Source organism: Coenobita brevimanus, chromosome 47 (genome assembly GCF_032717465.1).
Source record: "Coenobita brevimanus isolate Jiangsu-jjx chromosome 47, ASM3271746v2, whole genome shotgun sequence".
NCBI lineage: Eukaryota > Metazoa > Arthropoda > Malacostraca > Decapoda > Coenobitidae > Coenobita > Coenobita brevimanus.
This window is the reverse complement of record NC_137000.1, coordinates 129,008-143,654: the sequence shown is the minus strand read 5'-3', so window position 1 is coordinate 143,654 and position 14,647 is coordinate 129,008. Positions and strand designations below refer to the sequence as shown.

General features: G+C 44.7%; 2 protein-coding genes across 4 annotated transcripts in view; one reads left to right on the top strand and one right to left on the bottom strand.

Annotated features, from left to right (window-relative positions):
• Tsen2 (tRNA splicing endonuclease subunit 2) overlaps positions 1 to 2,387 on the bottom strand; it is an 88,317-nt gene extending 85,930 nt beyond the window's left edge. For both annotated transcript variants that reach the window (XM_080271763.1, XM_080271762.1), the window contains exon 1: positions 2,245 to 2,387. The gene's annotated coding sequence lies outside the window, so the exon portion shown is untranslated. The remainder of the gene's footprint in view (positions 1 to 2,244) is intronic.
• LOC145399035 (tropomyosin) overlaps positions 424 to 14,647 on the top strand; it is a 64,300-nt gene continuing 50,076 nt past the window's right edge. For both annotated transcript variants that reach the window (XM_080271764.1, XM_080271765.1), the window contains exons 1-3: positions 424 to 565; positions 8,130 to 8,291; positions 11,940 to 12,065. In XM_080271764.1, the coding sequence (XP_080127890.1) occupies positions 8,178 to 8,291; positions 11,940 to 12,065 (240 nt within the window). In that variant the 5' untranslated portion in view covers positions 424 to 565; positions 8,130 to 8,177. The remainder of the gene's footprint in view (positions 566 to 8,129; positions 8,292 to 11,939; positions 12,066 to 14,647) is intronic.

The following is a 14,647-nucleotide window of genomic DNA, read 5'->3' as shown; positions in this document are numbered from 1 at the left end:
TCTTTTACCAGATTGTTTCTGCATATGGCGTTCTTAATATGCTCTGGTGTGTTATTTGTGCAGTTTTAGTTGACATTCAAAAACCATAAATAAGGTACAAGAACAAACCATGGTGCGGTATACAAAACATTATACTGTATAAAGGTTCGTGTGGAGGTGGAAGAGATGGTGAAGGTGGAGGGTTGTGCTGAGGCGAGGAATAACAGGGTATGGATGATGATGTGATGCAGAAGGAAAGGTAGTGATGGAGGAGGACCGTGAATCAGGGAACTGGGGATGGCTGTGAGTGTGGAGGCTGATGTGGAGCGACGAAAGCTGTGTGGAGGAGGAAGCTGCATTTCGACCATGTGGCACCGTCGCACACTCGCCTATTTTTATGTTGACGGTGTATGTGTGGCTGTGGCGGGCGGGTGGGGGGGAAGGGAGCGTGGCACCAGTGCCCGTTTGGGGCGAAGTAAGGCGATCTTGGCGCCGGGCCGGACCGTTCCAAGCTAAGTTAGGCGGACGAACCGCGCTGCGTCGCCAGTCTCCTCCCGGACCTCTCCAGGGTAGCCCGCCGTCCGAGGTGCGTCCCGTCTTGCCCCTCCATCTTGTCTGTCTCCCGCTGTGCCACTCCCCTTGTCACCTCAACGAGCACGTCTACTAACAAAGTTTGGTGCTTCCGTGACTCGAAATTTGCGTGACTCAAGATCTTGTGAGACTCCGTCAGCAGAATTCCAAGCGCAGAAGAGGGCCATGACTTTTTCTTGCCTGGGGAGTCCGTGTCCCAGAGTGCCTTAACCACCTCGTGTCCCAGGACCGGTGTACAGGAAGCTACATAACCCAGTGGCTCGGGATGCTACGTGTGTGAGGTTGCTTCATTGGGTGTCAAGGATAGGATAACTCCACCCCCTCTGCCGGGGTCCGCGTACCCACCCCGGGATGTAAAGTATGTCTGTAAGGCTGCAGGTCGGAGCTCTGGGACGGTGAGAGGACTCACTGATGGAGAGTGTGACCCAAGCTGACCCGGCGAGATCAGGTCATGGACTGATGGTGGTGATGCTGGTGATGGTGGTGGTGGTGGTGGTTGTGGTGGTGGTGGTGGTGGTGGCAGTGTCAGGAGTGTGACACCTGATCTGCCGCCCCTGTCCTCTCCGCAGCCGCAGGTGAGCACTACCGCCACCACCACTCTCCGCCCCACCCCACCCCACCCCATCCCGCCCCGTCACCTTGGGTGCAGCTCAGATGTTAGTAGCAACAGAGACAACGTTGTTGCGGTGACCTGCCTGTCCTGGTGCTCTAGGGCTGTTAGCAGGCTCTTCTCCCTCCCATGTTTTTATGCAGGACACTCATGCCCACATCAATCACACAAAATACCCCTGTACCTAATTCACCAAGGCTAAGGCACCTGTGTCTCCGTCTCTTAGGTTCATGACTGTCCGCTAAACTGACCAAGTACACGTGCCAGTAACTAAACTCCTTCATCGCTAGACTATTTGAATACTGGCCATTCTTAATCATACACACAGTATTTGCAATAAATAGGTATTAGATGCAAGTGCATCTCTAGGAGCGGCCCTGTCCGTTTATTGCTTACTAACGTTTTCCAGACGAGTTACTTCACTCCCGTAGACTTTTGTCAAATCCCATATTATGGTCCCAATGGCCCCGTGTCAACCTAGTACTTTTGTACATGTGTATGCACGATTCTGGGTGTAGACTACCTAGTCCTCTCCTTGACACATCCAGATTCAGGCCCCTTCATTTAATTTTTTCTATTTTCAGGCACATCTAATTCCACTAGAACCATGACCCTCTCCCAAAGTTCCTTAGTTCAGCTTTCCCAGCAGTTCCATACTGATTTTTTGTTTAATTCATGAAGATAAGGTTATATTGCTTGTTATACAATTTCACGTCCCTCCTGCAAGTCCCCGTTTTTACCCCCTCAGGTCCCTGTATGCCAAAATAGATTAAATTTCATGTGTAAGTTACACAGTCTCAGTTCCCTTTTCTATGTCATCTTTGCACTTGTCTCCTTACCAAAATCACCCGAGGTTTCGGATTCCTTTACCTCGATCAGGTGCACTCAGATTTCATTTCTATTTTTATACATCTGTAGTCTACCTCTCAGGATGCACATACCTCACTCTGAAGCACTCGGTTCCAGGGCTCTTGGCTGTTTCATTTAGCATTTGGTGGTTGCCAGTACACGCATGTGTTTGATTTTACCAGTATTACCCTAAATACATTGTCCTCACCAGATACCTGTCCTATACTTGTAGTTTCGTAGGTTGGAAAGTCGCATGTAACTGTTGCCTTGTAGTTCACCCTGCAGTGACAACGTGGGTGCCTCACTCTGCCTCTGACCACACGCTTGGTGCTGGTCAGGGTGGGGCGGGTAGCTATCGTGAGTGTGTTAAACAAGAGGGCCAGGTGGGGCCCTGAGGCCCTGGTGGCCCTCCTGCCGGTGCTATGTCCACGCCTCAAGGCCGGGCGGGGCGGCGCTGGCACGCAGGCGCCCCAGCCACGAAAATAACTAAAATGGCAGCCACCCAGCAAGCCCCGTGCCAGCCAGGAATACCCCAGGTTTTGTTACACTGGTGCCACAACCACGCCCACACTCCCGCCCAGCACCCTGTCACGCTGTTGTTACTGATTATGAAAAATATTGTCCAAGCTGGAGCGACTGGTTCTTGATATCCTCCTTCACCTCTCTACCTCCTTACCCTCCCCCCCACCCAACACACCAGCCCACTACCCCACCTGGCCCCAGCAGCCACTCCAGTAACATAAACATCAAGAGAGGGCTGACTGCGGCCCTCACCTGCCCTCCACACTCACACTAACACCTCTCTCACCCTTGTGGACGGAAACGTAACAATTACAGAGATGGGGCATATGATAAAGCTGGTCAAATCGATCAGATCTCCCACCCCTATTTACATCCCTCAGCCTTTCCCCCTGTTTAATGCCATCACCTCACACATTTTACACTACCCTACATACACCCTTGCACACTGACCGTCACACCACCTCTTACCTCTGCTAATAACAACCCTCACCTGTTCTCACTTTTTGCCCCGCCTTCCCAAAACACACACACACACACACACACACACACACACACACACACACACACACACACACACACACACACACACACACACACACACACACACACACACACACACACACACACACACACACACACACACACACACACACACACACACACACACACACACACACACACTTCCCTCACCTCTACTTACACCACCTCTCCCCCCTTCATCCTCGTTCACTTCCTCCCTCCCCCCCTCCCACACACACCTTCCACACACGCCTTCAAGGTCTTTAATTCACTTCCAAGTCATTGCGATCAATAAACAGTCATAATACATCCAATTAATCGATTATATTATACATAATTAGTCTGCAGTTTCTCTAGACAGCCGATCAGAGTTATACGAAAATGATAAGAATATTAATGTACTCGTATATTTATCAGCTGTTCCGTGTTAGTAATAGCATTGTTAGAGTAGGCCAGCTTGTGCTGGTGTGTGTGGCTAACAATTTAATTGATGAGTCGAGGGACTGAATACATGCATTACCCTTGACTTGAGTAATATATATATATATATATATATATATATATATATATATATATATATATATATATATATATATTAGTTATAGCTAAAATTACTTCTCCGTATAGTTTTCGTTTCCTCTATTTCATCTTAGTAAATTGAACATAAATATAAGTTGTCGTACAGCACAGCTTTCTTCTCCATTTTCCTTGATAAACTGTGCATTTAACTGGTTACCCTTAACGGCCTCAGTACAGCTTTCTTATTGTCCTTAGGTAAATTGTACATTCACCTACTAATTACATATAAGCTACGGCATGTACTTCCCTCCAATTTTCCTAAGCAAAAGAAGCATAAATTTATTACATACTGTTTACTCCAGTCCCCATTTAGCTTTACCTCCTTGGCAAACTGTATTCTTCCCTCCCCTCCACATGTTTCACTCCAAACCGCTCTCTCTCTCTCTCTCTCTCTCTCTCTCTCTCTCTCTCCACTTTTCCTTTCTAGCTACTTCTTCCCCCATTCTCCAATTACTTCCTCTCCTTCCCTTCAGCTCCTCTTTCTCCTTCTCTCCCACTTCTTCCTTCATCTCTACTCCACTGCCTTCTTCCCCTTCTATCTTACCCCCCTCCTCCTCACCCCTTCTCCTCCTCTCAACGGACTTTTTCCTCACTATCTTCTTCCTTCCTTCCTCCTCCTCCTCCTCCTCCTCCATCCTCTTCCCTTCTTACGTCATGTGACCTTAGGATTGCATCTTACCGGAAGTTGTGGCTCTTACCTCGCACACTGAGGCTCGGAAGGAGGAGGGGGGGGGAGAGAAAGGAAGGAGGAAGAGGGGGGAAGGGAAGGAAGAGGGGGTGGAAGAGCTGGAGGGAAGGATGGGGAGCAAAGAGGTAAAAAAGAGGAAAGAGGGGGATGGAAGGGGAACAAGGAAGGTATGAGAGAGAAAATGTGGGGAAGGATGAGGAGGAGGGGAGAAAGGAGGGCAGAGGAGAAAAGGAGGAGGGGGAGCAAGGAGGGAAGAGAGAGGGACTCAGGGAAGGGAAGAAGAAAGGGAACATAGGGGCGGCAGGAGCAAGAGGGAAAGAAGGAGGGAGAGGAGAAAAGAGAGAGGGTGAGGAAAGTAGATGTGGAAGAAGGAAAGAAGGATGAGGATGAGGAGGATGGAAGAAAAGAAAGGGGATAGGGGTAGGAGAGAGAGAGAGAGAGAGAGAGAGAGAGAGAGAGAGAGAGAGAGAGAGAGGAGGAAGGAGGGACAGGAAGAGGGAAAGAGAGAAGGAGAGAGGAAGGGATGAGGATGAAAAAGAGGGAAGAAGTCAGTGAAAAGGGGGAAGAGAGTAAGTGCGTGAAGGAATGAAAAATGGAGAAAGGTAGCAGGGAGGGAGGAGGGGAGGTGGTGGAGGTTTAAAGTTTCGCAGACGAACCGAGTCGCTCCTCTTAAAGTTTTGATAAGGATACCAGTGCAATCCTAAAACACACACACACACACACACACACACACACACACACACACACACACACACACACACACACACACACACACACACACACACACACAGACTGCTGTGTACACTCGAACATAAGTACTCACTCATAATACTTAACAACTTAGGACTGCGGCTTATTCTAGACTGGATTGCATTTGATAATTAGAGCGTTAGACGTGGATTATTTTTTGCCCCCTCACTCTGCTCGGTTGTGGGTTATTCTTGGCGATGAAGCAAGGGCGTGACGGGGAATCGAACCCGAGCCACTGAGTGTGACTGGCTGCCTGTCTGGGCTTGTAGCAACACCAGTTCGGTCCTTAACGCAGTCTTGGTGTAGGTGTTTCAGCCGTGGTCAAGTGTACTCGTGAACCTATCAGGATGCTCCTTAGCCCCTCTTCCCTTGCAATTCATTTTGCGTTCTACAGCTTCATATAGTCTTGTGTGATGTTTTTAAATTTTCAGTATCAAAACAGACTGCAGAAAAATTAAACCAATATAAAGTGACTGGGAAGATGTGCTAAAGGATCTTTGGACCAGTCCGTTCACATCTAAACTGAAACAGGGATCTGGATTTGTAAACAGACTGCGGTGGTTCGTCATCTGGGAAATTTGGGGGTGGGGGGGGGGTCGTTTCTAAATCAGTAAAAGTCATTCTTTATATTGATGATGATGATGATGATGGTTCCGTGTCGGTTATGGGCTTCGTAAAGGATAGGACACGGACGACCACTGGTGAGTCACGGTCACGGGTCCTGGCGCCCCGGGTAATGGGGTGGCTCCATCACTCTCGCCTGGAGGAGCCCCACCCAGTCGTCCCCCTGTGTCTGTAACTAGCACCCTCCCCTCCCCAGCCCCTCAACACTTTTACCTCCCGGACGTCATTTATGGGTTATCGTTGCCGCTACTTGACGGTAATCACCTTAAAAAACCCCCTTGGTAGTGATGGGATTAATGAAGTATCTAGCCTATGCCGTAAGTTTGAAAACTCTATACCAAGCTCATTTAAAGCATCTGAAGATAAGAAGAATGTAAAAAAAAATAATAATTAAAACAATCATCTGGATAGCTTGAAAATGAAGTAAAGACATCGTCCCCGGGTTCAGTGGGTTAACGTCCTATTTAGTACCCTCCCTACCTCCTCTGTCTGTCTGCCTGTGTGTCTGTCCGCGTGCCTGGCCAGACCCTTACAGTGTCTGAGGCTGCTCCTCTGCTATGTCTTGTCTGACCGCTGCCACTCTGTTATCTCCCCTCTTCAACTGATCGCACCGAGTATTCTTCCTCCTCGTTCTTTCGCTCTTTGTTTTACTTATTTTGAATACTGTTTCTTATTGCACAGCATCTTTATTCTGGTGAATGAAACCACACAGACTTGCATATATAATCATATACTGAGATAATGCCATTTAGAAATCTATAATATTTATGGAATCAATTCTTTAAAAAGAAATAATTCGGTAGCGTTCTCGAACATTTAAAAAAAAAAATCTTTCACAAGTAGCAGATACTGATGTGACTGTTTACATATTTCTGATGCTTGAATTCAGCCATACACTCACACCTTGTGGCCTGTGCCCTGGCTAGTAATCTTTACTTTTGTATTACTGAATGTCAGATAATCGTTTCTCTTTCACTCGTATTTTGAGATAAGTCAAAAGTATGAATCCCTATAAGCTGTAGCTCACTCCCACTCTCTCTCTCGTACTCGAACCGAAACTACCCATATTTTAAGATTAGTTCTTTGTCCTTCAGCAGTCCTACATTCTCACTTTCTACAATCTGAATCTAAAACAATCCTGACCAGGCAACGTATGTGCATGAAAACTGAATCCCAGGCGTTATTCAAAGTTGGACAGACTTGTAATAGGACACATGATACGATAATGTTTTCAATTAGCTACTGATTATATGTCACTCCACTTCCATTCAGACATTACTAGTACCATGACGTCTTTATAAAAAAAAAAAAACTTTTTACCACCAGGCGTTCTTTTTCAGTTAAGAAGAGTCATTTAGGAGTGGAGGCGGGGGCTTTGAGCAAACATATACTGTATTATCGGTATGAACCCCAACTTCGCTATCTTAGATTTCGTAACGCCTCGTTTGCAGTGATTTGCGTTTAGCATCTTTTTATCTTTTTGTATGTTCCACATGGGAAATATATTGATATTATAAAGACGTAAATAGCGGGCAGGAGAATTTTAAGGTGCAATATATAAAATAAATAGATCAGAAAAAGTTGTCACGAAATCAACGAGAAGAGGCTTGCTAAAAGCGTAGTCTTAGCTTTCCTCTGTACGCACAAATATTTACATAAACTGTGCACGCCAGAGTTGAGGAAATGGTACCAAAGACTTTCATTCGTACACGCTAATATTTACTTCAGCTTTGCAAGCCAGAAAAGAGAAAATTTTAACAGACAGTATTCTCTATACTCACTAATGCTTAGTTAAACTTTGCACATCAGAGGAGAGAAATGAATATATATATACCATTGTGCGTCGGAGGAGTGAGTATAGGAACAGTAAATTTCCTCTGTACTCGCCAACCCTGGGAGAGAATATTTGGGAAAAACGAGTTTCTTCCGTACTTAGTGATATTTGAACTTTTGCACGAGAGAGGAAAAAATGGTTATGGAATTTCATCTATACTTAAAAAAAAAAAAAAATGCACAGTAGAGGCGAGAGATATCTTTTTTTTTGTTTTTGTCTACCTCTTACTACTTAAAATCTGGCGATTCAAGAAGACCGGAAGTGGTATTATTTATTTTTTACCCACTTTCTTCCGTTACTCAACATCAAGAAAACGAAGACGGAAGCAGACGGTTTCCTTCACACTCGTTTATACTTTCTCTTTGCGTTCCATTGAAGATGAGAAAAATGGTGGCCTATACGAACGACTCAGCCAAGTATAATGTCTGCGTGTCAGAGCAAAAGTGATAACAAGTATTTTTTTTTTCTAATCAGTACCTAAGTAGGAAAAAGGTGATGGTGATGATGATGATGATGAATATTTTCTTAAACTCTGAGCTCCACTGGGGACGAAATATTAACATTAGATTTTTTCCTGCTTGCAGCGTTCTCAGTTCTTTGGTTGAGTCGAGCCCACCACCAACACCGCCACCATGGATGCCATCAAGAAGAAGATGCAGGCGATGAAGCTGGAGAAGGACAACGCCATGGACAGGGCGGACACCCTCGAACAGCAGAACAAGGAGGCCAACATCAGGGCTGAGAAGGTGAAGTCGGCTCCTTGATTCCCCCCATACCCCCTCCTCTCTCTCTCTCTGTCTCTGTCTCTCTGTCTGTCTGTCTGTCTGTCTCTGTCTCTGTCTCTCTCTCTCTCTCTCTCTCTCTCTCTCTCAACCCCATTTTTTTAGTCTCTCCGCTCCACTCTTGCCACCATCCACTCTCTTCCCTTCACTCACGTCACGTCCTCTGTTTACGTTACGTCACTCCCACTTCCACTCCTCCAAGTCCTCTCTCTCTCTCTCTCTCTCTCTCTCTCTCTCATCATTTTTCCATGCTTCACTCTCAAAAATAGTCCCATTCCTTTTAACATCTTCTTTCCTCATGATAAATATAGAGAATATTTAGACACAATTCTATTGTTTTAAACAAAATTTTGGATCAAGATTTTCTCATGTTAAATTTGAAATAAGCCAGTATTTTTTTCATTACATAACATTAAATTAAATAGATGAACATAATCCTGACAGGAATGTGACAAGTAAACTCTCGTCATTAGTTATTTTTAGCCTCTGAGTCGTTCGTTTATTTTTTTGTGATCAGGGTTTGTTTAGTCATGTTAGAGTCTGTTATGATAATTATATGTTGTATTCTTAGCTTATTTGTAGATTTCGTAGCATATTTTCTTTAGCAATTTATTTTATATATGCCTTTCCGTATTCTCCTGTGTAGTATTGATGCAAACTATGACCTTAAGAGATAACATAGAAGAGAATGTTAAGGTGTAATATGCAAAATAAATCGTTCAGGAAGAGGTGTTACAAAGCCTCCAATGTCACCTAAATTACACGCGTGTACTCTGGGTGGCAGGCTTCGTAGCACCTTTTCCTTACCGAGTTATTTTCCATATTGCACATAGCATCCTTTTGTACTCTATTATTGTCATTTTAATATAAACATAATTTGCATTAATAACATACAAGAAAATATCGGGTTGTAATGTGCAAAATAAATTGCCAAGGAAGAGGTGCTACGAGGTTTCCAATGACCCACGGCCGTATGTCACGCCCAGTTTTGTTTTAGTCGTGTCAAGGTCTTGCTTAGTCCTGATGACATGTTTTAGTCTGTATTTCATCATGTTACTATGTAATGTTTAGATCAATATGCAGTGATGGGTCATTTTCTCTATCTTGGCGATGTTTGGTCCATTATAGTGATTCGTTATTATTTTCTCCTGTAGTTGTAGTTTGTAAAAGAGGCTCAGTGGACCGAGGCAGGTACTAGGCTGTTTTTTTTTTTTTTTTAACAGCTATAGACATTATCGACAGTTTAGTAGCCTCACTATAGCCTTTTTACTCTAACTTGGCCTAATATTATCATCCCTCCATCTTGCATACTGAGCTGTGTCAAAAGATTAGCACTAGAATATGACCCTGGCCACGAAAAAGTATATTGGAGGAGATGGAGACCCGCAGAACTGCCCTTTCCCGCCACTGAGCTACGTGCAGTAAGCCTTAGTTGGACGAAGGCATCTTATGCTCACGAAATTACAGCCTTCGTAAAACCTCTCCCCTAGCGATTTATTTTGCTCACTTTACCTTTACATTCTTCTGTGTGTTATTGATAAGTTTTCTAATATCTGCATTAGCTGCATAAGTAACATACATGAGGATATTAAGGTGCAGCTGTCAAAACAAATCGCAGAGGAAGAGTTTTACGACAGAACACGACTCAATATTCCGGTGATGTTAGAAATTACCCTGGAGGCTTCCTAATGCCTTACTGATGTCAGAGGTATGTTCTGGATGCTTCACGATGCCCCGCTGACGTCAGATGTTTGATCTGGAGACTTCACAATGCCACGGTTGTGTCAGGGTATATGATACTATGCTAGCACCTACCTCGGTTCCTGAGCACCAGTAGAGAGTCCAAGTCCAACTGCGAGGTGGCCGGGGGCAGCCCCTCCCTGCTGAGGACCTGCCTGCCGCGGCCACCTGGCGGGCGTCGCTGTAGTCATGTCAGGTGAGACTGTGTGGCCCTCCATCAATCCCCTCTTCCCCCTCTGCAATTCCCCCCTCACTGCCGTTTAACTCATAACACTGGATTCACAAACTTTCCACTTTCACTCTTTTATCGAAGATTTTGATTTCCTGGAAGAACAAGATATGGGAAGTTTCTGCATTCTTCTTTCCTTGTCCTTATATATATATATATATATATATATATATATATATATATATATATATATATATATATATATATAGATAGATAGATAGATAGATATAGATATAGATAGATAGATATAGATAGATAGATAGGTAGATATTCTTCTTTCCTTCTCCTTGTATATATATATATATATATATATATATATATATATATATATATATATATATAGAGTATATATATATATATATACAGAGAGAGAGAGAGAGAGAGAGAGAGAGAGAGAGAGAATTAAGTATGGAAAATTCTACTCTCCATATTTTCTCTCCAAAAATAAATCGTAGTAGGGGCAGGGAATTGATCATAAGCTGGTTTGTGATACTCAGTCCTGGCCATGGATTTACAAACTAACGACCATTTCTTTTTCATAACTGAGATTGCTTTTTGCATGTGGGATTTGGAAGGGAAAGATTAGAAACTTCCCGTAGCTGGTGCTCGTCATACACAAACGAATCTCACTTATGAGGGGAAAAATGTGATTATTTGTGAATCTGGACCCTGATACGTGTTTGTCATGTCCCCCGTCAGCTACTGTGTTATGCAGTCCTGCCTGCCACACTGACTGGAATTTAGTTCACAAATGCTCTATTTGGTTCTATGCATTCCCTCGTATGCTGACAGTGCTCCACCTGCTTTCCAAGTCCTTGCGCCTGGCTTCAGCCCATGGTATCTGGCAGACCAGGCGCCCAGGTGGTCACCCTCATAATGCACTCACTTCACTTAATAACTCAGAGAAGGTGCTTCATACCCACGCAGCTGCTTCACACTCCACCCTGCCTCACCCTTGACCCTGCCTCCACGACCCTGTATCACCCTCCACCCTGCCTCATACTTTCTGCTTCCCCCCATGCCTGACAACCCCAACAGCGGATACTGCTGTTGTGTCGCCCTTGCTTAGCATCCTTGTAGTACGGCCAGCCCACCCCGCCCCGTCCCAGGGAACCTCCTACTGCCACGGGAGTTCCCTGATGGTGCGGAGCGAGGCGGGCAGGGTTAGGCATTGAAGCGAGTTGGCATACCAGCCTGCTTCATTGTCGTGCCTGGCCCTTCCCATATCCCCGTTTCCCCACCCTGCCTTACACTTCCCGTCGCCCCACCTTGCCTGACCTCAATGGCTCATATAGGCTGAGGACGAAGTGGGTAAACTGCAGAAGAAGATGCAACAGCTTGAGAACGATCTGGATCAGGTACAAGAATCGCTGCTCACCGCCAACAACCAGCTGGAAGAGAAGGACAAGGCCCTCTCTAATGTAAGTCGCCTAAGCCCCCTCGGGGCCTCAATAACCCAAAAGTTTCTCCTAGGCTGAGGACGAGGTCAACAAGTTGCAGAAGAAGCTCCAACAGCTCGAGAACGATTTTGACCAGGTGCAGGAGGCGCTGCTGGCCGCTAACAACAGCCTGGTGGAGAAGGACAAGGCTCTGTCCAATGTAAGTGTTTAGGGATACACACTCACACTCCCTCACTTCCCTAGACCGAGGAGGAGATTCGCATCACCCAGAAGAAGATGCAGCAGGTGGAGAATGAACTTGACCAGGCCCAGGAGCAGCTGTCCATGGCTAATACTAAGCTTGAGGAGAAGGAAAAGGCTCTCCAGAATGTAAGTAGGCGGCTGGAGGCGAAGTGGCAGCCGCAGACGCCGCCGCAGCCGCACTACAACGCTTATTCACGCTATTTATTTACTTTGTGTGTGTTAACCTGGTAGGCCGAGGAGGAGGTTCACAATCTTCAGAAGCGGATGCAGCAGCTGGAGAACGACCTCGACCAAGTGCAGGAGTCGCTGCTCAAGGCTAACACGCAGCTCGAGGAGAAGGACAAGGCTCTGTCCAACGTAAGTGCGGTGGCAGGGCAGGGTGACGGTACCATCGCCGCCCTGCCCTGCCCCGCCCACTCCTCGCCAACTATTCTTCGGGTGGCTGGGGCTGGGGACATCAGAGCATGACTTCTTGATACCTGCCGCGGTTTCCACTCAACGGCTTCATATTCCCTTTCACTCAGCGCCCCTGCCTTCTCTCACCCTCCCCTTCACTTGAACTCAACGCTCTTCCTCCCCTTCAGATGAATTCAGTGCTCTCCTTCCCTTCTGCCACCACTTCACTTCGACGTCTGTGCTCGGTCAGACAAAGAGGAGGGTCTAGATTAATGTCTATCAACTAAGCGAGGGTCACTAAGGTACACATTCGATTTTTGCAGAGTTTCAATATACCCCTAGAATACGATACGCAGCCGTCTAATTTCACCCATGTCCCTGTTCACTCAGCAGTACATTTGGGGACCTGGATGTAACACGACTACTGAGGGTCGTTGTGTAGGGCAAGACTGGGACTTTGCAAAAATCGATTCTCTACCTTAACGACCTCCGTGCAATCGATGTTCATAAACTTAATCCTTATTCTTTTTCCCCCCCCTTATCTATGCGGTCATGTTCACTGAAGTTCTTCCTCGCCAGCGCCTCATCACCACCTCGTCAGCTCTTGAATCAGTGTCCGTCAGCGCGTCTGCCTCCCGACTCCTCAGGTCTTGCCAAGAAGCACTAACAATAACCTCTAACAGTAACAGACACCCAGTAAGATCACAGTTACCGTACAACATTCTCTAATTATCAGTTACAGAAAATTCTGTAAAAACTCATGTCGTTCACCCAATCAGTTAACGACTACGTCACGGTGACGTCTTATTCATATTATTCCTGCTATGTACGGACGATTTTATTCAGATCAGGCAGTTTTTATATTGGAAGGGTTGTTTATTGCCTTTATTAATTCCTTCACTCACAGGGTGCTCTCCTATGCAGCATGAAATCAGCAAGGATAACTTTAAATGACGTCCTTGGGTTGAAGAGGTTAAAAAAAATGGATAGCATTCTCAAACAGCCATATCAGTGGATGGCAATATAATAAATTATACAATGTCGTTCCAGCAGTCAGGCGTATTCAAACTATTTGTGCGGCCACAAGATCAACCACAGAGCTCGGACAGAATAAATTCCAAGTAGAAAAGTTATACCAACACATGGAAAAAAGTGTTAACTGGGAACATACATTATTAAGTTTCATCATCCGAATAAGCATTTCAGTGCGAAGGTAGGCTATTTTGTTTCCATTTGAATAATTCACGTCACTGTGATATTAAGACACAAAGTTCAAAGATTTTTCTTCACTTATCTATGGTACATTCAGGGCGGTGCAATTTTTCATAATTCCTATCACCGCCTAAGACCGCTCTGGTAAATAAATAAAGTAGTTAAACCTAGTTATCTTCATAAACCCATCATTTCTTTAGTATACAGTTGTTCCCTCTATATTCCATACCCTTTTGACGGGTATTCATAATAAGAGGTTAAGACAGATTTTACCTAAACCCTTTTGAAATAATTATGTTCTCTAAAAATGTTAAGAAATTGTAAGAGTAAATGCACACAATCCAATAGTTTTGAAGTAGAACCTGCAGTAGATATGACACCTTTCTTGGGACTAGAGACAAAATACATACGGTTTTCCTTTTGTTTTTGTTTATATTATTATTGCTTTCATATTAAGTTTCATGTAAGCTATTATCGTTTCGTTTACCGTTCTGCAGATTTTATGTTAACTGTCCTAACATTAGGTTAAGTTTATTCTAACCTTTCTGGGATCTGGCGTTAGAGTAACGTACCGGTAATGCTGCAAAAGTTATGTAACTTATATGTTGATTTTCATATAAAAAAGCTAGATCCACCATTAACTCCACTGTATGTTGTAGTGTACTGACATTAAATCCCGCGAAAAATTGCTGCCAAAATGAACATTACCAGTCGAGGTGTCTCCGATATGCTCTTTACTCGCGTAAAAATGGCGGTAGTGTACTTATATAAAATTCACCAGTGTCATCACATCTACAGTATTATCATCAAGCTCAACCCTCACTCGTCCATCCTGCTATTGTTTTCTTTGGCTTCAATCGATGTTCAGTTACCTGCTTCTCTCCGCTGTCTTTTCCTCTTTCATCATTATCATCATTTCTGCTTATTTATCTCTCCAGCCACTATCTTTTCAGCCAGCATCAGGCTATGAAAATCGCCGCAATTATCTTCGATTTACTGCTTTTTCTCTTTCTGTTGCAGAAATTAAACCGCATCTTCTCCATTTTAAAGCTTAATTCTGTTATTGTATTTATGCTGATAAATATTTATAGTTTTTTAAA